Source organism: Saccopteryx bilineata, chromosome 2, assembly GCF_036850765.1.
Source record: "Saccopteryx bilineata isolate mSacBil1 chromosome 2, mSacBil1_pri_phased_curated, whole genome shotgun sequence".
Classification (NCBI taxonomy): domain Eukaryota; kingdom Metazoa; phylum Chordata; class Mammalia; order Chiroptera; family Emballonuridae; genus Saccopteryx; species Saccopteryx bilineata.
Genome location: NC_089491.1, coordinates 173,718,585 through 173,745,155, shown reverse-complemented (window position 1 = coordinate 173,745,155; position 26,571 = coordinate 173,718,585). Strand labels below are relative to the sequence as shown.

The window sequence follows — 26,571 nt, the reverse complement described above, 5'->3', positions numbered from 1 at the left end:
CTCAGGGTCTTATTGAGTATCCTAGCACAGAAGGATTTTAAAATTCGATATACCATGGACTTGGGCTGGCACTTATGGCTGACTTAGCTGCATCTGTTCCTGGTTCTGCCACATACTATCTGTGGAACAATGGGCACATTGTGTGACCTCTCGGAGCCTCAGTGTTTGCCCCTGATCTTCTTGTTTAATGGAGTGTCTGCACTGCCTACTTCACGGGCGTGTGAGTCAATGTGATGATACAGGTAGAAGTTCAGTGAAACTGGTGTCTATACGAATGTGTCATTACCATCTTTAGTTTTTAGATCTGTACGATGGGGTCTGATTTATGGTGGGGGAAGGAAGTGGAGAGGAATTTGGGGATTTGTGTCTGCTTAGTTCCTCCAGTAATGGCATCGACTCCCCCTGACTCTCAATAAGACAGGTTTGAGGGAGGTACTGATTCTTTGTTAGAAAGACACCCATGCGTACCCTCCTCCCTGACAAATTTCTGACTGTTTGGGAAAGCTTGTCCTTTGCTATAAATTGCACCCCTGCTCTCATTTCCAAATTTTGAGGACAATGGCACAAGAACTCTACTTGAGGTGCTCAGCTAAGGCCAGCCAGATACCCTTTCCTACAGGTGCTTTCTTGTGACTGTCTCCCTTCCGGGCTTCAGGCTTGTGAAGGGTTAAGCGAGCCGCACCCTCAACAGGAACAGCCCCGGACTTTGTGCTGAGCTGCCTGTCTCTGGCTTCTCCTGGCTGGACTGATACAGGGAACCCTGGCTGGAGGAGGCAGCACAGAGGAAGGTCAGAAGAGTAGACACTGGCAAGAGGAGGGCGGCCTCTTCCCTGACCTCCCTGACACCATGGACAGCTCCCGTTAACAGAGGCCCCTCTCCTCCACCTTTGGGGCTGGGCATCTTATGCCTCCTTCTTGTCCAGTCGGGATTTTATCCACCATTCTGCAAAGGACAGTGACCTTACACCCTAGTTCCAGTGTTGGGTGAGTCTAACCTTGACCTGTCAGTGCTCTTTTTACATCTTGGGATACTCATTTGGGGGCTGCTTCCTTTTCCCCTTCCCTGCCTTCAACCAGTCATATTTCTACTTCCCTCCAATCCAGATTCAGAGAAGATGCCCTCTCCCAGCCCCCTGCTTCTGCTTCTCACCCTTCTCTGCCAAGTTCCTAACAATTTCACATTTTTTGTTTGTTTCACATTTTTGTTTGTTGGAAAATAAGGATAGAAATTAGTACCTACTTCATGGGGAAATTGTAAGCATCAAATGAATGAATATATGTAAAGTATTTAGAGCCCTGCCTGGCCCATGCTAATAGCACATGCTTGCTAGAGGCTGCAATTATCAGTATTGTTGCTGCTCCCTTCGTGTGTCCTTCCAGGAAGTGGCAAGTATTTCTTTTCCTGGAGCTTGGGGAAAGCAGAGGGAAGGGAGAAGGCAACCTGGGCCCCTTCTCGCTCCACCTTCCATTCCTGCCTCCTTCCCCTCCCCCATGCAGGTTCAGCCACGCAGGAGAGGAGGAGGATATGGCTCTTTCATTCCTTTAGGGAGTGACATTCTGTCTTATTCTGCCTCACCCTGCCGGCTCAGTCCCACTGGAACAGCAGGAGAGCTGGGCTTCCTCTTTAGGAACACCTGCTTGTCTCACTGAGAGAAATGAGTCTCACTGTGGCAATGAGCGGGGAGGAGAGACCTTTGGAAGAAAATGGGCATGGATGAGTTGGGTGACTGAAATAGGGGCTGTGGGAGGTAGGAAGTTGAGAAGGAAAACTGTGGACAATGGTCAGGGAGTCTAGAGGCTGGCCAGGGCCTCGGCGCAGGAGGGAGAGAGCTTTCGATGCCTGGCTGTGCCACAAAGCTTGACTTCTCCTGTCCTCCCCAACCCTCTCTCTCTTGCAAGCACAATTATGCATCCCCAGTTGCTGCCTTGGTGCCTTTTTACCCTTATGGTCAGAGGTAGGTGGTCCTGTCCCACACCTGTCCTGTCCTCACCAGCCCTGACCAGGGCGCAAAGGATCCTCCCCTCCTGCCAAGCTGTCTGCAGCTTCCCTCCCACGGTTCTTGTGGGCCCGTCCAGAGGACTCTTTCAGGTTGGGGACTCGCTAAGGCCAGAACTGGGGGGGGTGTCTCCCTTAGGCCCTTCTGCCTTCCTCCTCTCTGTTACTGGTTTCTAATGCTGAGCAGACATCAGCAAACTGTCCCCTTTATTCCCAGTAGCCCCCTGGACATGACTCTTCTGGAAGGTTCCATAGGGGTAGAGGACCTTGTGCTCCTGGAACCCCTGGAGCAAGAGTCTCTGCTTAAGAACCTCCAGCTGCGCTTTGAAAACAAAGAGATTTATGTGAGTGCATATGGGTGCCCCTGACTGTGGGTGTGTGGCTGGAGAATTTATATGCTCCTTCTCCCACACCCCGCCCCCTCACTTTCTTCACCTTCTTCCCTGGCTCTAGACCTACATTGGGAACGTGTTGGTTTCAGTGAATCCCTACCAACAGCTGCCTATCTATGGCTCAGAGTTCATTGCCAAATACCAGAACTATACCTTCTATGAGCTGAAGCCACACATGTGAGTAGAGGAACCGAGGGAATGTGACATGTTCCTGATGAGGAGACATCCTAATTTCCTTTCTCTGTCCTCCTGAAGGAGGTTCTCCAGCTGCCCCTTCCTCCCCTGGCCCTCTGGAGGCCCCTTCCTAGGACTGTCACTTGCCTCAGAATTGGAGGATGGGTGACTGTGGAGGCTAGGGATCAAGAGAAAGATGGTGTCTTGAACTTGCCCCTCATTAGTCATTACCGACTTCCTCCCCCACCCCCAAGCTATGCATTGGCGAATGCGGCGTACCAGTCACTGAGGGTCCGGGACCAAGACCAGTGTATCCTCATTACAGGCGAGAGCGGAGCCGGGAAGACCGGTGAGGCACCTGGCTGGGGAGGCTGTGGGCTCACTGCTGGATCGGCCCCTTGTCTCTCTGCAAGCCAGGCCTAGTCCTGCCCCTCCCCTGCCCCCAAAATTCCCTCTTGGTTTTTCTGACTCTGAGGGGTCTGAGGTCTGGAAAGGGAAGTCGAGGAGGGTGGTAGGGGGATCCACGTGAGGGTTTCTCTCGCACAGAGGCTAGTAAGCTGGTGATGTCTTACGTGGCGGCCGTCTGTGGGAAAGGGGAGCAGGTGAACTCCGTGAAGGAACAACTGCTTCAATCAAACCCTGTGCTGGAGGGTGAGGATTCCAGGCTCTTCCCTCTGTACCTCCCACCTTGTCACCACCGGGGCCACTCAGCCCTAGACCCTCCACCCCATTGTTCCACAGCCACTGTTCTCATTCAGCCTGAAAATCCTGTGGTTGGCCCAACGGCCAGATTTCTTCCTCCGTTTCCTTCTGTAGAGTCCCTCTTCTCCCCTCAGCCACCTCACTGTCCCTTTCCTCATCTCTGCAGCTTTTGGCAATGCCAAGACCATCCGCAACAACAACAACTCTCGATTTGTAAGTGAACAGCTCCCAGGTCTGGGAGGAGAGGGTGTGGGGGCTTCAGAGGGCGACATGTGCCACGGACCCTTCCTGGGTAAGGTGGTGACAAGAGAAGGAAGCAGTCTCTCTTTCTCTGGTCTCTGAAGGGAAAATACATGGATATCGAATTCGACTTCAAGGGATCCCCCTTCAGTGGCGTCATCACTAACTGTACGTGTCTTGCCGTTCTGCTTACCCCTCCCCTTCCACCTGCCCCCACAGTGTCCCTTCTGCTAATCTTCTACTGTAGGTGGGAGGGACACTAGACTACCAGACTTCCCACCCATGACGAATATCAGGGATGAGGGCAGAATCAGAGGAAACTGAGATAGCTCCCAGACCCTCAGAACACTATTTTATTTTATTTTATTTAGATTTTATTTATTCATTTCCGGGGGGGGGGGGCAGGAAGCATCAACTCCCATGTGCCTTGACCAGGCAAACCCAGGGTTTCGAACTGGCGACCTCAGTGTTCCAGGTCGACGCTGTATCCACTGTGCCGCCACAGGTCAGGCAGGACATTACTTTCTGATTCTCTGCCAGATCTGCTTGAGAAATCCAGAGTGGTGAAACAGCTCAAAGGAGAAAGGAACTTCCACATCTTCTATCAGCTGCTGGCTGGCGCGGGTGCACAGCTGCTGAGTACGTGCTTGCCTGGAACATCCCCAGCTGCCATTCAATCCCTGCTGCCCCCCCACCCCCGGATCCCCTCAGATTTCTCCTTGTATTCCTCACCCAAATTTCATACACCATTGCTGGGAACAAATCCTGTGACCTCTGTGTTCTCTTTCGTTTCTGCGGTTTTACCGCTAGGAATAAGCTTTCTTGCCTCTTCACTGCTTGTACTTCTCTGTCCTATCCGGTTCCCCTTTCCCCAAGCTGGCTTCAAAAATGGAACACTCATTTTCACCTACCATCCTTTCCTATCTTCAACTAAAGGGATTTTATTAATAATTCAACAGAGACTTAAGCAGGCTGTTGCAAGTGTTCAAGAATTTTCAATGAGCTTGTAACTGAAGTTGTCCTCGGTCTGTATCTCCTTCACCCAGGACCCTATTCTTAGATAGTTCTATGTAGGCTTCATTCATTCATTCATCAAACATCTCTAGAACACTTACTAGGATCAAACACTGTGCTAACCTCTGGGGGTATAGAATAAGACATGGATTCTGTCCCTGAAGAACTTATAGTCTCCTAGGGATGGCAGATGTGTAAACAGATACATTGCAATAGTGTGACCAATGGGGCATGCTCGCTTGTCCTGGGGAAGAGCCCACTCTAGCTTGAATGCTCTACTGGCCTGAGGCTGAAGGCCCTGCCCAAGTTTGCTCCTCCTTCCCCTCTAGCTGTGAGCACTGTGGATCTGGCCCCCTGAGAACCTGTTCCTTTGGTTTCTGGTTACCCTGTGCTGGACTTGTGCCTATTTGCTTTTCCCTCTGGCAGACCGCCAGGTACAGGAGCCCCCACAGGTCTCATCCCCACTCCTGGCTTAGTAGTCTTGGTTGTGTTCAACTTGTCTGAATCTGTGCACTAGGGTCATGTTCTGGCTGCGCATCTCACTCACTCGTTTAAGCTGAGTCCAGGCGGGGCCTCGCTAGCGTCATCATCCCAGGGCCTTTCTGACTCACTCTCTGTTCACACGGCCCTCGTCAGTAAGCCTCGGTTTTAAAATTGTGTCTTGGGAGAAGCTGCCATTAAATTCTAGTTTGAGAGATACTCACTGAGTCTTAGATCATTTGAATAACAGATAATTGATCTCCCTAAAGTTCCATGATTAACCTACTCCTTCCCATCTCAGGTAAACAACTTTGACCATTCCCTTGATCCATTTCTTAAAAAGAAAAAAGTTCCTGCATGACAGCCAGGTATACAAACTATGAAGATGAAAAACAGTCTTGACACACAAGTTGTTCATTTGTGGGAGGGAGAGGAAACTACAAAGTCTAGTCCCTGTAAAAGGGGCTGGGACAGACATTCACAACAGGGGACACAAGGAGCCATTTGGCTTAGCCCCACAACACCAGAGACAGCGTTCCAGAGGAGTGATGAGGGCTGGGGAACACAGCACCTGCCACTCTGTCAGCGCTTGGTGAACAAATGAGTGCACCAAGGGTGAGAGGGTGAGGCTGGGGGAGGGGAGATGCGTGCTCACCCTTTATTCCTTACCTTCCTCCTTCCAGGACCACTGGGCCCAGAGCAGTATGGAGGGCTTGCTTGTTTTTATTGTTTAGAAACTGTGGATGGGGAGAAGATAAAATGAAACGTTTGTTTCATAAAAATTGGGAGAAAACCCCGATAATGATGAACAACTAAACTCTAAATACTACTTAACATTGTAGTCTATTATAGGAATTAATCACCCCCAAACAAAAGAGGCAAGGGGAAGAAACTAAAACAAAACATGCTATTTTGAATAAATGAATGAACCAACCCAGGGCTAGGGCTGTGCGGGTCAAGGCTGGAAGGCTCGCGGAGCTGGTGTACTCACTCTTTCCCCAACCCTGGTCCCCTAGAGGCCCTGAAGCTCGAACGGGAGACGAGTGGCTATGCCTATCTGAACCAGGACGTGTCCAGAGTGGATGGCATGGATGATGCCTCCAACTTCAAGGCTATGCAGGTGGGTGCACAGGGTAGGTAGGCTTGGGCCCTTAGGCCATCCCCTGAGCCCAGGCTCTGGTTTTGAGAAGGGAGACATTGGACTGGTACCACAATTCAGCTTCTGATTTCTGCTTTCTCCTGAAGAATGCAATGACTGTGATTGGGTTCTCTGAAGAGGAGATTCGACAGGTGCTAGAGGTGACGGCTCTGGTGCTGAAGCTGGGGAATGTGGAGCTGTCAAACGAGTTCCAGGCCAATGGGACACCAGCAAGTGGCATCTGTGATGGGAGAGGTCTGCACCCCCTGCTGACGTCCCCATCCAGCCCCCTGAATCTCCTGCTGTCCTTTCACTGTCTCTAGCATAATTCACTCAGATTTAGTCCCACTCGACCCGCTCCTGAGTTTCTCCCCAAACATACCCATTGAGAACTCCCAGTGAGGCATATTGGAATTAGGTTTTAAAGCTTGATAGACATAGGTTCTGAGATCTTTCCGAGTCTCGGTTGATTTTTGCAAAATAGAGACAATTATACCTATTTCGGGAGATTCTCATATTAAAGTAGATAATGCATGCGAAGTTCCCAGACCTCCCCTTTATCTCCCTCCTCCCAGACCTTCTTTAGGGCCATGTCCTGGATTGGCTGTAGGGGCTTCTTAGCAAGATGCAGGAGCTCCCAGCAATCCCATGCATCAAGCTTTCCTCCCTCCCCTGGGATAAAGCCCTCTCTCAAGCCATGTTGTATTTCCTCATCACCTCAGGTGTTCGGGAGATTTCGGAAATGGTGGGTTTGAATTCAGAGGAACTAGAGAGAGCTTTGTGCTCAAGGACCATGGAAACTGCCAAAGAAAAGGTGGTTACTGCACTCAATGTCATTCAGGTAAGGCGCCTGATGGAAGGGGCTGATTCTGCGTCTGTTCAGTGGCTGCCACACTAACCAGCTTGGCCCTGCCCTGCAGGCTCAGTATGCTCGGGATGCTTTGGCTAAGAACATCTATAGCCGCCTCTTCAACTGGATAGTGAAGCGAATCAATGAGAGTATCAAGGTGAGAGATTGCCCTCCTCCTTCAGCATGCTCATGCCTGCCTCACTTCTCTTGTCCTGGTCACCAGCCCCACACCTTGGGTTCTGAGAGGAACAGAGTGAGGACAATGAGGGAGTAGTGTATGGTTTTTTCCGATAGTGTTGTGGAAACATCATTAGTTGTTTTATTTGTTTGTTTTTGCTTTTTTTAGAGAAAGAGGGACAAACAGGCAGAAAGGGAGAGTGATGAGAAGCATCAATTCTTCCTTGCAGCATCTTAGTTGTTCATTGATTGCTTTCTCATATGTGCCTTGACCGGGGGGCTACAGCAGAGTGAGTGACCCCTTGCTCAATCCAGCAAGCTTAGGCTTCAAGTCGGCAACCTTGGGCTCCAATCAGCAACCAGTGGGTCATGTCTATGATCCCATGCTCAAGCCTGAGACCCCACGCTCAAGCTGGCGAGCCCGTGCTCAAAGTGGTGACCTTGGGGTTTTGAACTTGGGTCCTCAGCATCCCAGGCTGATGCTCTATCCACTGTGCCACTGCATGGTCAGGCAACATCACTGATTTTTTTTATTCAACTCTCTGGATGGACTAATTACCAGCTGTGTGGCCTTTCAGTTTCACAAAGGTTCTGAGCATCAGTTTCCTGATTTGGAAAATGGGACATTAATGCCTACCTGCTTCACAGGTTTAGTGAGGATCAGGTAAAATGATGTACATGGTTACCATACAACCAACAATTTCACTCCTAGGTATAGAGCCAAGCAAATTGAAAACAGATATACGTGAATATTCATAGAAGCATTATTCTTTTTTTTTTTTTGTATTTTTCTGAAGCTAGAAACGGGGAGAGATAGTCAGACAGACTCCCGCATGCGCCCCACGGGGATCCACCCGGCACGCCCACCAGGGGTGATGCTCTGCCCCTCTGGGGCGTCGCTCTGTCACAACCAGAGCCACTCTAGCGCCTGGGGCAGAGGCCAAGGAGCCATCCCCAGCGCCCAGGCCATCCTTGCTCCAAGGGAGCCTTGGCTGCAGGAGGGGAAGAAAGAGACAGAGAGGAAGGAGGGGGTGGGGGTGGAGAAGCAAATGGGCGCTTCTCCTATGTGCCCTGGCCGGGAATCGAACCCGGGTCCCCCGCACGCCAGGCCAACACTCTACCGCTGAGCCAACCGGCCAGGGCCTAGAAGCATTATTCTTAACAGTAAATAATTGGAAACACCCCAAATGTCCATCAACTGGTGAATGGATAAATAAAATGCAGTATATTCATAGAATGGGATAGATACTATTTGGCCATAAAAAGGAATAAAATACTGGTACATACTCAACATAGATGAAGCTTGGAAACATGTTGAGTGAAAGCCTCCAGACACAAAAGGCCACATTTTGTATGACCGATATTTATACCAAATGTCCAGAATAGGCAAATCCATAGACGTGGGAAGTAGATAAGCGATTACCAGCAGCACAGGGTGGGGAGGGCGAGGGAAATGAGGAGTGACTGCTAATGGGTGTGGGGACCAGATTTCTTTGCAGGGGGGTGGGGGGATGACCAAGTGCTCTGGAATTAGGTCGTGGTGATCATTGTACACCTTCTGAATATACTTGAAAAACCCACTGAATTGTATACCTTTAGAGGGTAAATTTTGTGGTATGTAAAGTAGATCAAAATAGAGCTATTATTTAAAAATTATGTACAAGAAAATGCCATCAATTTAGATACTATTACTGGAAGGCAGTGGGGTAAAATGGGATTTGAATCTAGGTTTGGCCAATTAGCCCTTTTGAAATTTGATTTTTTTATCTGTAAAATGGAAATTATCATACCTTATAGGCTTATGAAAGGATTAATGAAATAAGAACATAGTTTTTTTTTATAAAATACTCAAAAAATATAAGAGATAGTTACTTTCCTGAGAGGATTTCAGTGTCTCTCCACCTCGTATCATGGGGCATCATCCTGGAATCTGCATCTTCCTTTTCCTCCCTCTTTGCTTGTACTTCAGCGTAGAGAAGAGGAAGGCCAATCAAATCCAAACAGTTTCTTTCCAGCCTGGTCCTGCTCACCGAACCTCTGTCTGTCCCTTGCTCCAATCACACCTATGGCAGAAGGGCCTGGCTCAGTGCACAGAGGGGGCCTGGCCTAGATTTACCTTTTCCTCCTCTTCAGGTGGGCACCGGGGAGAAGAAGAAGGTCATGGGTGTCCTGGATATCTATGGCTTTGAAATATTAGAGGTAAGAGAACTTTGCCCAACCTCAGTGCCCTGCTTCCCTAGGGTTAGGGGTGATGGGCTCAAAGGGGGTGTGGCAGAGGGGCAGTAGGGCTGAGAGGAAGCTAGCGTCTTGGGCTGAGCTGGTCTCTCTCTTTAACCTGTGTGCCTTACCTTAGGACAATAGCTTTGAGCAGTTCGTGATCAACTACTGCAATGAGAAGCTGCAGCAGGTGTTCATAGAGATCACACTGAAAGAGGAGCAGGAAGAGTACGAGAGGGAGGTAAACTAGGCCTTCTCCCTATATCCCCTCTCTTAAAAGACTTCTAGGGACATACCAGGTCGCTTTTTTCTCCTCGATCACAATTTCCTCTCAGTTGTTCCCAGATGGGAACAAAAAGGACAAAATGTTTCCCCTGCACAGCTGAACCCTCCAGCGTTACCAGGAAGCCCTCATTTTCTGCTCTCCATTCCCCGAGATCCCCATCCTCCCACTCCAGCCAGGCTAGGAAGAGGGGTGGCGGGTTGATAGCAGGCTGTGTTGGGGGCAGGGTCATGCCGAGTGAAGTGACAGCTGTGCATAGCCTATGGCATGCTAGGAGCCAGATTTAGAAGGGACATTTCTCCTGGCTTTGGCACCCTACCGCATCCCTTTCTGCGCTCTTCTCTAACACCTCGGACTCCTCTGTCTCCTCCAGGCCCTGGCTGCTGTTGCATTCCCCTCGTGTAGCCCGCTGATCCTAGACTTCCTCACCACAAGTGCCCCGTGGCTCAGAATCTCCACACTCCTTCCCCGGCTCAGTGAAAACCCCCGTTTTCTATGGCTGGGTGTTAGCACAGCTCTCTGATTGAGCTAACTCACTACAAAGTGTGAACAGCTGAGTCACTCTCATCAAACCCCTCCCAGGGATGCTCCCTGTGAGCTCCCAGGACTCTGTTGTGGCAGAATTTCAGGCACTGTGGCAACAATGTATGGAGAAGCTTTAAGAAGTATTTTGTATGTTTTCTTTTAAATTTGTATATGGTCAAATACATAATCATTTCCATGCTTCAAAATTCACAAAGCTCAAAAAGGTGTCTACAGAAAGGCCTCTCTCCCGCCCTGGCCCAGCCGCCCCATCTCCTCCCTTTAGAGGCACCTGAAGCAGGTCTCCTTCCAGAGGTCTCTGCTGTGTAGGCAAACAAGCCTGCAAATATATTTCCCCACAAAATTTATTCAAGTAGCAGTGCATACACTCTCTTCTACACCTTGCTGTCATAAGTTAACAAGAGATCTTTCTATATCAGTATATAAAGATGCTTTCTGTATCTACATAGATTATAAGAACATCATAATTCATTTAATCCATCAGAGAGGACATTTTTGGAATAAATTGGGAAGACAACTTAATCATACTCTGCATTCCCTAAAGACCTGTGAGGGAGGAGGGAGAGAAAGGCTTGTGTTTCCAGTCACACCGGGAATGGCCTGAACCCCTCCATCTGGCCCTTGGGTGCAATCAGGAGCTATTCTGCCTGTAGGCCTGATGCCCAGCAAATCCCTAAAGCACAGGAAGACTGTCTTTGTGTTTTCTGCTTCTGTACCATTTTTGCTTAAAAAAAACACAACAAAACAGTCCCAAAGTATCCTGTAGCTCAGTGGCTCACCTGTGGTCCTGCAGCATCAGCATCCATCCCCTGTGTTAGAATGAATCTCCCAGGCCCTGTCCCAGACCTGTTGAGTTAGGAACCCGTGGGGCAGGGGAAGCAATCTGTGCTTTAACAAGCCCCTAGGTAGTTGCAATGCATACTGAACATTGAGAATCACCGCTGCAGGTCTTTGCAGATGTACGAAATTAGCTTTGTTGTTTGATGATAAACTCACTTAAGTGCCTTGAATCTACAGTTTGTTGCCAGAGCAGTGTGGCCATTTGCTCTTCCACAAGCATGCTTACTATGAGAGCAAAGTCACCCAGAACACCCAACGCCAGTATGACCACACCATGGGCCTCAGCTGCTTCCGCATCTGTCACTACGCGGGCAAGGTGATGTGGCAGGATGCAGGGTCAGGACTAGGGCCTGAGCACAGGCTGAAGGCAATGGGGGAGGTATTAGGGGGAGGGATGAGAACTGGGACTACTTCACAATGAGACTGGGAGGGCCAAGTGCTGGGACAAGGTCATGGGCTCTCGAGACCAATAGCTATTCCTCTGCAGGTGACTTATAATGTGAACAGCTTCAGTGACAAGAATAATGACCTCTTCTTCCAGGACTTGTCCCAGGCCATGTGGAAGGCCCAGAATCCCCTCCTCTGGTCCTTGTTCCCTGAGGGGGACCCTAAGCAGGCATCTCTCAAATGCCCCCCGACTGCTGGGGTCCAGTTTAAGAGTTCTGTGGCCATACTTATGAAGAACCTATATTCCAAGAACCCCAACTACATGAGGTGACATACTGGGCACACAGGGGAACATGCTACATATGTATGACATGTCCGTGGGGGTGGTGGTCTCTGGAATAAAGGTATCAGAGGCCCTTTCCTCATGGAAAATAGCCCAATGAGCTGCTGAGAGTGCTGCAACAGGGAGAGCATCAGATTTGGGTAGGGACCATACCATAGCAAGTGACACTGAAAAGCCAGTGTGTCCACTTCCTCTGAAAATTTTCACCTAAGAGGAGTGTATGCAGAGTTGGAATGTAGAGACCGGGACGGTTACCCTGGCAAAGATGGAGCTCTGAAGCCTGCACCTTGCCCTGCCTCCCACCAGGTGTATAAAGCCCAACGAGCACCAGCAGCCAGGTTGCTTCTCCCGGGAGCTGGTGGCAACCCAGGCTCAGTACCTGGGATTGCTGGAGAACGTGCGGGTGCGACGGGCAGGCTATGCCTTCCCCCAAGGCTTTGGGTCCTTCCTGGAAAGGTACCGATTGCTGAGCCGGACCACCTGGCCTCACTGGAATGGGGAAGAGCGGTAAGATGCCCTGGGGAACAGAGAAGGGCAGTGCAGGGAACATCTGTGGGGGAAGACTTCTTGTTCAAACCCTGAACTCGTCTCCCAGGATGAAAGGGATCAGGGGAGAGGTGGAGAGGACCCACCCCTGGGCTGGCCCTTGGCAGCTCTCCCCACTTGCTCTTGTAGGGAGGGGGTGGAGAAGATTCTGCGGGAGCTGAGCAGGTCCTCAGAGGAGGTAACCTTTGGGAAGACAAAGATCTTCATTAAAAGCCCTAAGACTGTGAGTTGGAGAGTGCACTTATATTTGGTGGGGGTAGAAGGTGGGAGAGTTGGAGAGCTCATCTGAGTAAGAAGCTGGATGGGGAACGGAGTATCTGTAACCTTGAATGGATGGACAGTGGATGAGGAGGTCTCCTCTTCACGGGCACTGAGTCCTTGGGCTCGCACCCTGTCCTAAGAGCCCCGAGAGTCAGGTGTGCTGGCATGGCCTGCTCTGAGGGCCTCCACTTGAAGCAGGACTCCTTAAAGTCTGATTGATGTGCCACTCGTGTCTGAGTTTCCAAATTCTAGCAGAGTGCCTGCTACAGATCAGAGTTCAGTAGATGCTTGTTAAATGAATTAATAAATAAAGGAATTAACTAAGCAGACAAAGGAATGATCAAATAAAACACTGGCTGGGAGGCTTCTGGTGCTGTGGAGTAAAGGAAGAGAGAGTACTGTTCCCCTAGGCCAGCTTCTCTGTGCCACCCTTACAACTGTCCGCAGCTTTTCTACCTGGAAGAGCAGAGGCGCCTTGGAATCCAGCAGCTGGCCACACTCATACAGAAGATATACTGAGGCTGGCGCTGCCGCACCCACTACCAGCAGATGCGCAAGAGCCAGATCCTCATTTCCTCTTGGTTTCGGGGCAACAGGGTACCAGTTACCCCCAAAGACCCATCTTCTTACTCTAATAGGACAGTGGGAAGTGGGAGAGGTGATTCAGGAGGTGGAGTTTTTCTTTTTTTTTTATTTTTTTTTTTATTTTTATTTATTTATTTATTTATTTATTTATTTTTCCGAAGCTGGAAACGGGGAGAGACAGTCAGACAGACTCCCGCATGCGCCCCACCGGGATCCACCCGGCACGCCCACCAGGGGCGACGCTCTGCCCACCAGGGGGCGATGCTCTGCCCCTCCGGGGCGTCTCTCTGTTGCGACCAGAGCCACTCCAGCGCCTGGGGCAGAGGCCAAGGAGCCATCCCCAGCTCCCGGGCCATCTTTGCTCCAATGGAGCCTTGGCTGCAGGAGGGGAAGAGAGAGACAGAGAGGAAGGAGAGGGGGAGGGGTGGAGAAGCAGATGGGCGCTTCTCCTGTGTGCCCTGGCCGGGAATCGAACCCGGGACTTCTGCACGCCAGGCCGATGCTCTACCATTGAGCCAACCGGCCAGGGCCAGGAGGTGGAGTTTTTCTAACAGGCCCATTGTTTCCTACAGCAAAAGAAACGCTATGGAAAGATAAAGGCGTCAGTATTGTTGATCCAGGCTTTTGTGAGAGGGTGGAAGGTAATGGGAAAGGGGAAAGAGGTTCCCTCCCCACGCACCGTTCCCTCCCCACACCGTTCCTTCTGGATTGTCCCAGCTAGCTGATAAGGGGAGAGAGTGGCAGAAAGCAAGTCCTGCCTGAACCTAGGACATGCCTCTGTGCACTGGCATGTCCGTGTCTGGCTGTGCTCCGCGTGTGTCTGGGAGGGTGAATGCATGCTGGGAAGATTTGTATATATGTGTGGCCCTGCCCTTTGCTGTGAGTGTCCTCCTCATTGTCAACTTGTCTGACTTGATTCTCTGCAGCTACAGTCTCAGCTCTAATCTTTCTCTGTTCTTTGTGTGGTTAATAAAGAGTAGAACCTCTTCCAGGTCTATCTTCTGTTTTATAGGTCTAACTATCTTTACTTTGGCTCCTTTCTTGTCTGTTCCTGGCAGGCCCGCAAGGAGTATCGAAAATACTTCCGGTCAGGGGCTGCTCTCACCTTGGCAGATTTCATCTACAAGAGCATAGTAAGTGCTGGGCGCTGAGGGTGGAAGTGAGGGGTTGAAAATGGAGGGACAGGTTTGAAAGAGAAAGATCAGTTTTGAGAAGAGATGACTCAAACTTTGCCCTGCATGCCTCAGGGACCAGGAGCAGATTCAGAACACATTTGAGCTTGACCAGGTGGTGGCACAGTGCATAGAGCGTTGGACTGGGACGCGGAGGACACAGGTTCAAAACCCTGAGATCGCCGGCTTAAGCGTGGGCTCATCTGGTTTGAGCAAGGCTCACCAGCTTAAGCCCATGGTCTCTGGCTTGAGTAAGGAGACACTTGGCCTGCTGTAGCTCCCTGGTGAAGGCACATATGAGAAAGCAATCAATGAACAACTACGGTGCCCAGCGAGAAATTGATGCTTCTCATCTCTCTCCCTTCCTGTCTGTCTGTCTGTCCCTATCTGTCCCACTCTCTGTCAAAAAACAACAACACAAAAACTTTTGGGATTGAGTGGACACTGCAGGCAAACTTGTGGTAGGAAAGGGTCCCAGCACACCCAAGAAGGGACTGGGCTGGATGGTTAACAACAGTCGAAGAGCTTAGCCTTTTTGGAGACCAGAGTGAGGACATACAGGGTTAGCTAATCCAACCTTCTGAGGTCTATTTTAGAGTTGGGGTAAAAGTGGAGGAATTGTATTTCCAGTGAGAAGAACACAGGGACAGAGAAGGGTGATAGATAGCAATGTGGCTTCTGAGAAGTGTCCGAGGGAAACCAAACAGGGGGGAGCAGTACTTCCAATGAAACCTTGGGAAAGGCCAGAGAGCAGGAGGAAGAACAGGCAGTCTAGACAGAAGGTGGGGGTGAATTGGAACTGCCCTCCACTGATTTGATTTTTGACAGTTGTTAGGACTCTTTCTAACCATGCTCATGCAGACACACGAAACACTCCACTGGAGCTCTTTGTTGTCAGAGAGGCTGGATCCCTTGGCTGAGTGGAGGATTGGGGCTCTGGGGCTCTCTCCATTGCCTCCCTGAGCAATCACTGTGCCCTCCTCTCCTCTCTGCAGAGAAGCTCCATTTTCCTGGGCCTGCCTCTCCTGAGCTGGCTCCAGGGTGTCTGCTGTCTCAGAGTTCCTGCTGCATAACTGCATTCCTGAGACCTGTAGTCTGGTTTTGCTCTTATACCATGACTTGCCCCTCTTCCACCTTTTCTTTTCTTTTTCCTTTCTTTCTAGTCTTTTTTTACTATTATTATTTTTTAAATTTTTTCTTCTTCCACCTTTTCTTTCACCTATATATTATCAGGTATCTGCTGAAGATCACCTCAGGAACTGTTGGGTTTAGATCAGTATTTCACTAAATCACAACACCTACAGAAGAGTGCATGCAGGGAGCCACTGGGCATGGATTCCTCCAGTGTTTCTGACTAGTCTATATTTTGCAATTGCCTTGTCTGTACCTACTATTTCTTGAACATTTACTATGCACTACACCCTTTACGTGCATTAGCTCTAATGTTATCAACAATCCTGAGAGGTAGGCCATTTTATAGGTAAAATCTAAGGCCAAAGAGGTTGAATAACTTTCTAGGAGTCCAACAGTTGGTAAATGGTAGAGCTGGGATACAAACTCTTTGACTCCAAAGTTTTAACCACTGCCTAGAACTGCCTGCCCTCCATCCCCCAATAGAGGCCTAGGCCCCCTGGGCCCCCTGGCTGGGCCTGGGGGGCAGGAGGACTGCATAGGAAAAGGCAAAACTATCTAGATCTAGAAAACAAAACAAAACAAATAACACTTTTATAGGCTCCACATCAATTAGAACATCAGAGATTATGGAAGATACTTAGGAATGTTGAGTTAAATTCAAACCAGACCAAGGACTAGAGACTTCAGGGTGATGAGACCAAGTTCGCTAGGTATTTGTGTAGAAGATCACAAAAAGCTTGGCTAGTTCCTAGAGCAATATACTGTGTGCTGTGCTTTCTTCTGTTTTAATTTTTTAAACCTAATAAAAGATTTTCATAGAAATTTCAAAAATTTGGCAGTGCTCAAGATCAAGTCATTTTTTATACCTTTAGTAATTTTATTCCATAAATAAAAAGGGTTCTGGGTACTCCCTGAAATATAAAGACTTATGAGTCCTGAGATCAGGGGAGAGTAAACAGATGCCACCAGTGAAACTTGATTGTATCCTGAAACAGAAACAAGAAAAACAAAGCTAAAATGGATATTTTTAGAAATTTATAAAGGACATTAGGAGAAATTTGAATATGCATTGCTGTTGGATAAATAAATCTAATTAATGTTCATTTTCTTAGTTGAAATGATGGAATTGTGATTGTATAAGTGAATATCCCAGTTCTTGGAAGATGCATAATTTTTAGTGGGAAATGTTATATCTGTAACCTACTTTAGGATGATGTGGTAGTGAAGATTTATATATATTTGTGTGTTTTTTTTTCATTTACAGTTGACTTACATTCTTATATTAGTTTCAGATGTATACCGCAGTAATTAGATATTATGTAACTTACTAAGTAAATATCCCAATAAATCTTGTACCCATCTGACACCACACATAGTTATTAGAATATCATTGTTGCCTGACTGGTGGTGGTGCAGTGGATAGAGTGTTGACATAGGATGCTGAGGTCCCAGGTTCAAAACCCCAAGGTCACCAGCTTGAGCATGGGCTCATCAGGCTTGAGTGCAGGCTCGCCAGCTTGAGCATGGGGTCTCCTGCTTGAGTGTGGGATCATCATGATCCCAAGGTCACTGGCTTGAGCAAAGGGTCACTGGCTCAGATGGAGCCCCCAGTCAAGACACATATGAGAAGCAATCTATGAACAACTAAAGTGACACAACTATGAGTTGATGCTTCTCATCTCTCTCCCTTCTAGTCTGTGTGTCTATCTCTCGCTCACTAAAAAAAAATAAAAGTAAATAAAAAAAACCCCAAAATAAATGAACAAGCAGAACAGAAACAGACTCATAGATACAGGGAACATTTTGATGGTTGCCAAAGGGGAGGGGGGCTGGAGGACTGGGTGAAAAGTTTTAAGTTCATTGAGTATCTTTATAACCAATGTTTCGAACTCTGCTTCTAGTAGATTACTTGTCTCCATTTAGTTTAGTTCTTTTTCTGGAGTTTTGTTTTGTTCTTTCATTTGGGACATGTTTCTTTGTCTCCTCATTTTGGCTGCCTCCTTGTGTTTGTTTCTATGTATAAAGTAGAGCTGCTACATCTCCGAGGCTTGGTAGAGTGGCCTAATGTAGTAGGTGTTCTGTAAGTACCATGTCACAGCCTCTCTGTTCACTCAAACCGGTGCTCCAAGTGCACCCCTGTGTGGGTGGTGTATACCCTTCTCTTATAGTTGAGCCTTGATTGCTCTTGGTACGTCAATGGGAGGGATTTACCTCCAGGTGGGTCAGCTGCAAGGACTAGTTATGACCACCAACCACTGAACTCTGACCAACGTAGTGGATCAACTGTTCAGTGTTCCCACCCCACGGAGCAGAACTTACTTCAACAGGGCTCTGGTACTCCCTTGAGTATGTTGCTTATGGAGGTGGTTGGGTGGTGATGCTTTTGACATGGTCTGAAGCTGTCCACTGAGTGAGCTGGCTCTGTGGCCTCCCAGGAGGTACAGGCCAAGGTCAGCTGCCATCTGTAGTCTACTTGGGGACACCCAGCATAAGCTACAAAGTAATCTGCAGGTGGCTGCTATTTGTACTGGGCTTGGAGGTACCAAGACAAGGCTAAGCTGCAGACCAAGGCTGATCGCTGCTAGCACTGGGCCTGGGGCCACTTAGTGAGAAGTATGGGGCATGTTGAGGCCAGAATATGCTTGCTTGAGAGATTTTAGGAAAGTCTGAAGCATGAGCTAAGATAGGCTATTAGTGTGGAAAAGCCACTAGAAACAGCTTGGGTGGGCCTGAAAGTTGGGTGGGACAGAGCCTCAGGGAATCACCAGGGCAGGGCAAACAGTATGAACCAGGTAGATGGAGTCTCAGATATGGTACCAGCCTGCCAGCTCTATGGGGGAAGGGCTCATCAAAGGAACAGTGGCCTCTGCCAGCACTTCTGTCTGGGAGAAAGCTGCCCCTACCACTTTCATCTTGATGCTGGACAATTCAGTTCCTCCCGGTAGGTCCTGGTGCCTTTTAAGCTACTGCCCCAGTGCTGGAGCTCAGAGGAAGTGAGTCTGAGTGAGTTGGGCACAAGCCCTTTAAGAGTAACTGCCTAGGACTCCAGCAGCCCTCCCTCTCCCTCAACCTTAATCCCCACTGGTTTTTACAGCCAAAGTCATGGGAACTTCTTTTCCTGGAACTCTTGCTGGGTGTCTGGTGTAGGGCTGGGACCTCTCGCTTCTTAGGGGAAACTTCTGCAGCAGAGACATCCATCCTGATTTTTACCCACCACATGTGGGTGTGGGATCAGCCCATTCTGCCTGTCCACCCCCCCTACCAGCCTCAATGTGGCTGCTTTAATTCCCTAGTTGTAGGACTTCCATTCAGCCAGATTTCAGGAAGTTCGAATGGTGATTTTTCTGTAGTTGTAATTTTGATGTGATTGTGGAAGGAGATGAGTACCTACACTGCTATCTTGCTGGGAAGTCCTATATGTGTGTATTCATATGCATTTGTATATATGTGTGCATATGTTAGAGAATGTGCTGATAGAGCAAGACGTTAACATTATCAATTGGTGAATTTAGGTGACGGTTATACGGTATACAGATCTTCATTGTAATATTTTCTTCAACTATTATGCAAGTTTAAAAACTTTCAAAATACAAAAACAATTGTATTAAATTTTTTAAAATTTAAATCAGCCTAACCTGTGGTGGCACAGTGGATAAAGCTTCGACCTGGAATGCTGAGGTTGCCGGTTCAAAACCCTGGGCTTGCCTGGTCAAGGCACATATGGGAGTTGATGCTTCCTGCTCCTTCCTGCTTCTCTCTATATATAAAATAAATAAATAATTTAAATTTTTTAATCTTTGAAAAAAAAAGTTAAGTCAGATTATGTTACTCTTCCCCTTAAAACCCTTTAGTGGTCATCTGTTTCACTCCGAATAAAAGCTTATGTCCTGCCTGACCAGGCAGTGGCTCAGTGGATAAAGCATCAGCCTGGGGTGTGGAAGAACCACGTTCAAAACCCTGAGGCCACTGGCTTGAGCAAGGTGTCACCAGCTTGAGCGTGGGATCATAGATGTGACCCTATGCTCGCTGGCTTGAAGCCCAAGGTCACTGGCTTGAGCAAGGGGGTCACTCACTTTGTTGTAGCCCCCTGGTTAAGGCACATATGAGAAAGCAATCAATGAACAACTAAGGCAGTGGTGGGATTCAGCCAGTTTGCACTGGTCCAGCAGAACCAATACCTGATTTTCTGTTGAGTTCCGCCAACCAGTTGTTAAAATGGTACTTGTAATCAGGGTTCTCTATAAGGTGGGCACCTGGGAAGCCACCCAATGTGGAAATCACAAAATTCCATTTCTTACTATTTTTTTTTTTTACTTTTATTAATTTTTAGAGAGAGAGAGAAGGGGGAGGTAGGAGCAGGAAGCATCAACTCCCATATGTGCCTTGACCAGGCAAGCCCAGGGTTTTGAACCGGCGACCTCAGCATTCCAGGTCGATGCTTTATCCACTGCACCACCACAGGTCAGGCCTCTTACTCTTTTTTAACATTCATTTACACGACAGAGTATTCTAAGCACCAATAGTAATGTTCATTGTGTCCATAGCTGAAAAAAATTGCAAGTGAGGACACTAATCAAGAGGAAATATGGAAATATCTTAAATAACAATTTTATTGTTTTTTGTCAGGTATTTTTTAATATCTTTTTATTAATATTTTAAGTCTTAATAACAATCTAGTTTTGTGTACTTCTTTTTATTGTTCTTCTTTAAGTATTAAGTGCATGAAATAATAAACCACCTTTCGGTATATCATATTTTTATACTTAAAGTGGTCATTAGGGCAGAGAACTGGTTGTTAAATTATTTAAATCCCACCACTGAACTAAGGTACTGAAACTATGAATTTATGCTTCTCATCTTTCTTCCTGTCTGTCTATCCCTGTCTGTCTTTATCTCACTCAAAAAAGAAAAAAGAAAGAAAGGAAGGAAGAAAGAAAGAAAGAAAGAAAGAAAGAAAGAAAGAAAGAAAGAAAGAAAGAAAGAAAGAAAGAAAGAAAGAAAGAAAAGCTTATGTTCTTCCGCAGCCTACAGGGCCCTTCGTGTTCTGTCTTTGACCAACCATCTCTAGTCTTCTCTCCTCTTACTCAATTTAGTTCAGTCACAGTGGCTTTCTTTCTGGTTTTGAAATATATTGCCACTCATTCCAGTATCAGGGCCTGCTTTTTGAATCATAGCATTTGTAATTAACTGTCATTATATAATATGTGGGGTGTGTGTGTGTGTGTGTGTGTGTGTGTGTGTGTGTGTGTGTGTGACAGAGAGAGGAACAGACAGACAGGAGGGGAGAGAGATGAGAAGCATCAATTCCTCATTGCGGCACCTTAGTAGTTCATTGATTGCTTTCTCATATGTGCCTTGACCGGGTTGCTACAGCAGAGTGAGTGACCTGGCTCAAGCCAGCAACCTTGTGCTCAAGCTGGTGAACCTTGCTCAAACCAGATGAGCCTGTGCTCAAGCCGGCGACTCTGGGGTTTCGAACCTGGGTCCTCAGCATCCCAGTCTGACACTCTATCAACTGTGCCACTGCCTGGTCAGGCTATATAATATGTGTTCATTTGCTTGTGGGCAGTATCCGCCCCCACCCCCAGTAGAATGTAACTAACCCCAGTGAGAGGAACGACTTTGCTTGCTCTGTTCACTGCTTTGTCTCCATACCTAGAACAGTGCCAGGCACAGAGCAGACACTCAATAAATGTTGAATGGTGAAAAAATTCAAGTCCTGGGAGACTCACTAAGAGGGAGATTTCCACGCAAATAACAGTAGTAGAAAAACAGAAGTACAGGCCAAGTGCTAGGGGGCTCCTAAGAAAGGAGAGCCCCCCCACCTGGACCAGGAAACCAGGAGGCTTTGTACTGCAACTGAAAGGATGGGCAGACTGTGGACTGGCAGTGTGGAGCTGGGAGCAGCACGAGCTAAGGCGCACAGCGGTTAGTGCATGGGCTGGGCAAAGGGCATGGCGAGGAGTCCCGTCTGGCTGGTGTGCCAAAGTGAAGCAGGGGATCCTGTGATGAGTTGACGCTCTAAGTAAAGGACTTTGAATGCCAGGTTGAGGTGCTGGGCTTGACTGATCAGAGAGGAGGGGAGAGTTAGTACCTGTCCACTAGCTAGCGCAGACAGTGGCAGCCAGCTGTACGTAACTGAGAGAGTACAAAGCTACAGGAGCAAAATATCAAGGCCAGTTTTCATATTGGTTCCTCCCACCTCACTTCCCTAGGCTGCAAGTCTCTGCTTGGAGCTATCCTCTCCCTTCAATCTCCCATTCATGCTCTTACTGGCCCGCCTCAAGCCTCCACTTCATGCTGAAAGAGATCCAGGAGAGGGCCCCTTTCTCTCCCTCAGCTCCAGTCTCCTCCACTCCACCTGTTGCTTCTCTGGGTGGCCTTCCTCCACTTAAGTGACAGCATCTGGTTATGAGTTTGCCTGTTTGGGGCGGGGTGGAGGGTGTCTGTCTTTTCATCATTGTGTTCTCAATTCCCCTGCTTCCAACCCAGGCACAGAAATTCCTACTGAGACTGAGGAACAATTTGCCTTCCACCAATATCTTGGACAAAAGGTGGCCAGCTGCCCCTTACAAGTGCTTCAACACAGCTAATCAGGAGCTGCAGCGGCTCTTCCACCAATGGAAGGTGAATGGGGCCCAGGGAAGCCTGTCCTGGGGCCCAGGCACTTCTCCTCTCATTTTTCCTTTTTTCCTTCTTCTGATTTTTCTTTTCTTCCTACCTCTTCCACTCTTTATTTTTTTTAAAATTTGTGGTAAGCCCAACTAGGCAGTGGCGCAGTGGATAGAGTGTCGGACTGGGATGCAGAGGGCCCAGGTTCGAGACCCCAAGGTCACCAGCTTGAGCAAGGGCTCATTTGGTTTGAGCAAAGCTCACCAGCTTGGACCCAAGGTCACTGGCTTGAGCAAGGGGTTACTCGGTCTGCTGAAGGCCCGCAGTCAAGGCACATATGAGAAAGCAATCAATGAACAATTAATGTGTTGCAACGCACAACGAAAAACTAATGATTGATGCTTCTCATCTCTCTCCTTTCCTGTCTGTCTGTCCCTGTCTATCCTTCTCTCTGATTCTCTCTGTCTCTGTAAAAAAAAAAAAAATTGTGGTAAAACATATAGAACAAAATATACCATTTTAACCATTTTGAAATATATGGCAGCATGTGGATGTCCCGGCTTTGATTCTGGTCAGGGCACATAGGAGAAGTGACCATCTGCTTTTCCACCCACCCCCCTCCCCATTCTCTGTATCTCTCTTCCCCTCCCACAGCCATGGCTTGATTGGTTCAAGTGCATCAGCCCAGGCACTAAGAATGGCCCCGTGGAGCCTCTGCCCCAAGTGCTAAAAATAGCACTGTTGCGAGCATGGCCCCAGATGGCAGAGCATCAGCCCCAGATGGGGTTGCTGGGTGGATCCCTGGTTGGGGCACATGCGGGAGTCTGTCTCTCTATCTCCCCTCCTTCCTCCACCCCCAGCCTACTTTCTGTGTCTAGGAGTTTGACTAGAGCCATATGCTGCTTAATGACAGGGATACATTCTGAGAAATGCACTGTTAGGTGACTTTGTTGAGTGAACATCATAGAGTGCACTCACACAAATCTAGATGGTTTAACCTAATATACACCTAGACTGTATGGTATAGTCTGGTGCACCTAGGCCACAAACCCATACAGCATATTACTATACAGAGCAACAAGAGATTAAAGCAAGCACAAGAGAATACAATGCCATCAAGAGACACGGTAAACACAAGATCTATGGGGCTACTGTTGGCATAACACAGAATACTGTTTATAGCAAACATTTTTTTAATGTAAGTAGAGCGCACTCTAAAATGGCGATAAAAGTACAGTATAGCCCTGACCAGATAGCTCGGTTGGCTAGCAGTGATTTTCAACCTTTGTTTCTCACGCACTCATAAACTAATTACTAAAGAAAAAGGGGCCCTGACCTCTTCTTCCTTAGTAACTAATTTATTTGTGCCATGAGATGAAAATGGTTGTATTTAGTCAGGGGCACTGACCTTAGTAATTAGTGTGTGTTTGTGCCATGAAAAAAAAAGGTTGAAAAGAGCATCATGCTGAAGCACAGAGGTTGCCAGTTCGATCCCCGGTCAGGGCACATACAGGAACAAATAAATGTTTCTGTCATCTCTGTCTGTCTCTCTCCTTTTCTCTCTCTCTAAAATCAATAAAATAAACATTTTTTTTAAAAAAAAGTATAGTATAGTAAATACATAAACCAGTAACATGGTCATTTATTACCATTATCAAGTATTATGTAAATAATTGCATGTGCTGTACTTTTATATGACTGTCAGTGCAGTGGGTTTGTTCACAGCAGCGTCACCACAAACCTGTGAATAATGTGTGTGCTATGACATTACCATGGCTACGACGTCACCGGGTGAAAGGAAGTTTTCAGCTCCATTATAATTTTATGGGACTACCACAGTACATGCAGTTTGTTGTTACTGAAATGTTATGTGGCACATGACTATATTTTAGGTACCGCATATAAATGGAATAGTACAATACTTGTCCTTTGGTGTCTGGCTTATTTCACTTAGCACAGTGTTCCTCTACTCAGGAAATACTTACTGAGCACCTGTTTGGGACTGGGCTGGGCTGTGTGCTGGGTGTACAGCCTCATGGGGGCTGTATCTGATTGTTTCTTTGCCGCTGCCCAGCATCCCTTAGTCCCCAAGCTGCTCCCCAATGCTCCTCCGGCCTCTGCGCGCTCTGAAGTGTCTAGTGCCTGCTCTCTTCCCTCTAGCTCTCTTCTCTAGTCGCTGTCCTTCCAGGTCTCATTGTCTCCCACCCGCCTTCCAGCCCTGTCCTCTCCCTCCATGATCATAGCTTCTGCCCCAACCCATTCACAGTGCAAGAAATTCTGGGATCAGCTGTCCCCAAAGCAGGTGGAGACCCTGCAGGAGAAGCTCTGTGCCAGTGAACTGTTCAAGGGCAAGAAAGCCGCGTACCCCCAGAGGTGAGAGCATCTCAGACACGCACAGTCAGTGTTATCAAGGGCAAAGACAGTAGTCCCCAGGGGCGATACAGGGGTGGTGCTCACACTTTAGTGTGCATTAGAATCACTTAGCAAGCTCGTGGGCACCCAGATTGCTGCACCCCACCTGCTCAGAGCTTCTGATTCAGCAGGTCTGGGGTGGGGCCCAGCAATTCTAACAGGTTCCCAGGGGATACGGGTGTTGGGCCTGGAACCATGGAGCTACAGGACATGGTGGAGAATGGGGAAGGGGCACTGGAGGACTAAGACGGAAACTCAGTGGGGGGAGGTACAGGGCCTTGGGAGTCAGTGGTAAGGACCTTGTCTCCACTGCATATTTCTTCTGTGTCCTCAGTGTCCCCATTCCATTCCGTGGTGACTACATTGGGCTGCAAGGGAACCCCAAGCTGCAGAAGCTGAAGAGCACAGAGCACGGGCCTGTTCTGGTGGCAGAGACAGTGAAGAAGGTCAATCGTGGTGATGGCAAGGTGAACTCTCCCCACAGCCTGATTCAAAGCCTAGGATGGTAGCTGGAAGGCTGGAGGTCGATCCTTGCCATACCCTTTTCTGTTCTGTCTCTAGACCTCCTCCCGAATTCTACTCCTGACCAAGGGGCATGTGATTCTCACAGACGCCAAGAAGTACCAGGCCAAAACTGTCATTGGTCTGGAAAGTGTGGCTAGAGTGTCAGTCACCAGCTTCAAGGATGGGCTGCTTTGCTTGCATCTGAGTGAGGTATCAGAGCTGGTTGCGGCAGGGCCTCAGACTGGAGAAGGTGGTGGGCATCACCGGCCTGAGGTGGGCTCGAGGCAGTGGGGACCAAATCTCTTACTCTGGGCCTTTGATGTCTCTCAGGCTGTACCTGAGGAGAAAAATGAATCCCTTCCCTGCTAATTTTTTTCTTTCCTAAGATATCATCAATGGGCTCCAAGGGGGACTTCCTGTGGGTCAGTGAGCATGTGATTGAACTGCTGAGCAAAATGTACCGATCTGTGCTGGATACCACACAGAGGCAGCTTCTAGTCACCGTGACTGAGCAGTAAGGCGATGAGCTGGGCCAAGGGACGGGTTTGGGCCAGATGACAAAGCTGTTGGTCATGGTGACCAGGAAAATTCATGTAATCAGAAAGTGAAGCATACTGCGTCATCAGGGTCAGGCCTGGAGGGGCTTCTCAGTCTCCCCACCCAAGTTCTCTGGTTCTTGAGTCTTCTGACCCAGGCAAGGGGTAGAGGGAGATGCATTTGCCTCAAGAAGGGGAGGGGAAACCATCATAAAATACGGGCATAGGGGATGAGGACACTAGCTTTGCCTTTTTGTCTATCCCCCTCCAGGTTCTTTTTTTTTTTTTTTTTTTTTTTGTATTTTTCTGAAGCTGGAAACGGGGAGAGACAGTCAGACAGACTCCCGCATGCGCCCGACCGGGATCCACCCGGCACGCCCACCAGGGGCGACGCTCTGCCCACCAGGGGGCGATGCTCTGCCCCTCCAGGGTGTCGCTCTGCCACAACCAGAGCCACTCTAGCGCCTGGAGCAGAGGCCAAGGAGCCATCCTCAGCGCCCGGGCCATCTTTGCTCCAATGGAGCCTTGGCTGCGGGAGGGGAAGAGAGAGACAGAGAGGAAGGAGGGGGGGTAGGGGTGGAGAAGCAAATGGGTGCTTCTCCTATGTGCCCTGGCCGGGAATCGAACCTGGGTCCCCCGCACACCAGGCCGACGCTCTACCGCTGAGACAACCGGCCAGGGCTCCCCCTCCAGGTTCTCAGTGAGGTTCAAGGAGAGCAATGTGGTTGTCAAGGTCATCCAGGGGCCTACGGGTAATGGGAATGGCAAGCTACGCTTCAAGAAGAAGGGGAGTCATAGCCTGGAAGTGACTCTATAGGGAGGAGGTGGGGGCCTCCTGCAGAGACAGCAGTTTCTTCCTGGATCAGCCCCAGCCCCTCCCATCTTTGGGGGAGGATCTCCTATCTAACCCCCTGGCGCTCACTCCGAGACTGAAGAACCCTTGAAGAGGACCTTTAAACCATCCCAGTCCTTTCTCCAAACATAGCTTCCTCACACCCTCAGCCTCTTTGCCCACTAATAAAACAAGTGATTT

The 26,571-nt window shown here is 48.6% G+C and overlaps 1 protein-coding gene across 1 annotated transcript; it reads left to right on the top strand.

The window, feature by feature from the left end:
* The first annotated feature begins 335 nt into the window (after window positions 1–335).
* On the top strand, window positions 336–26,571 carry LOC136322380 (unconventional myosin-Ia-like). Its single transcript, XM_066254417.1, is given in 28 exon segments — window positions 336–984; window positions 2,214–2,340; window positions 2,450–2,565; window positions 2,817–2,911; window positions 3,109–3,213; window positions 3,431–3,477; window positions 3,609–3,672; window positions 4,045–4,143; window positions 6,015–6,118; window positions 6,244–6,391; window positions 6,859–6,977; window positions 7,057–7,143; window positions 9,297–9,362; window positions 9,517–9,621; window positions 10,037–10,097; window positions 11,235–11,362; window positions 11,534–11,760; window positions 12,083–12,283; window positions 12,452–12,545; window positions 13,031–13,180; window positions 13,741–13,809; window positions 14,227–14,301; window positions 21,967–22,101; window positions 24,353–24,459; window positions 24,833–24,965; window positions 25,060–25,212; window positions 25,389–25,516; window positions 26,232–26,571. Coding segments are annotated over 28 exon segments (3,147 nt in total). The 5' UTR covers window positions 336–904; the 3' UTR covers window positions 26,356–26,571.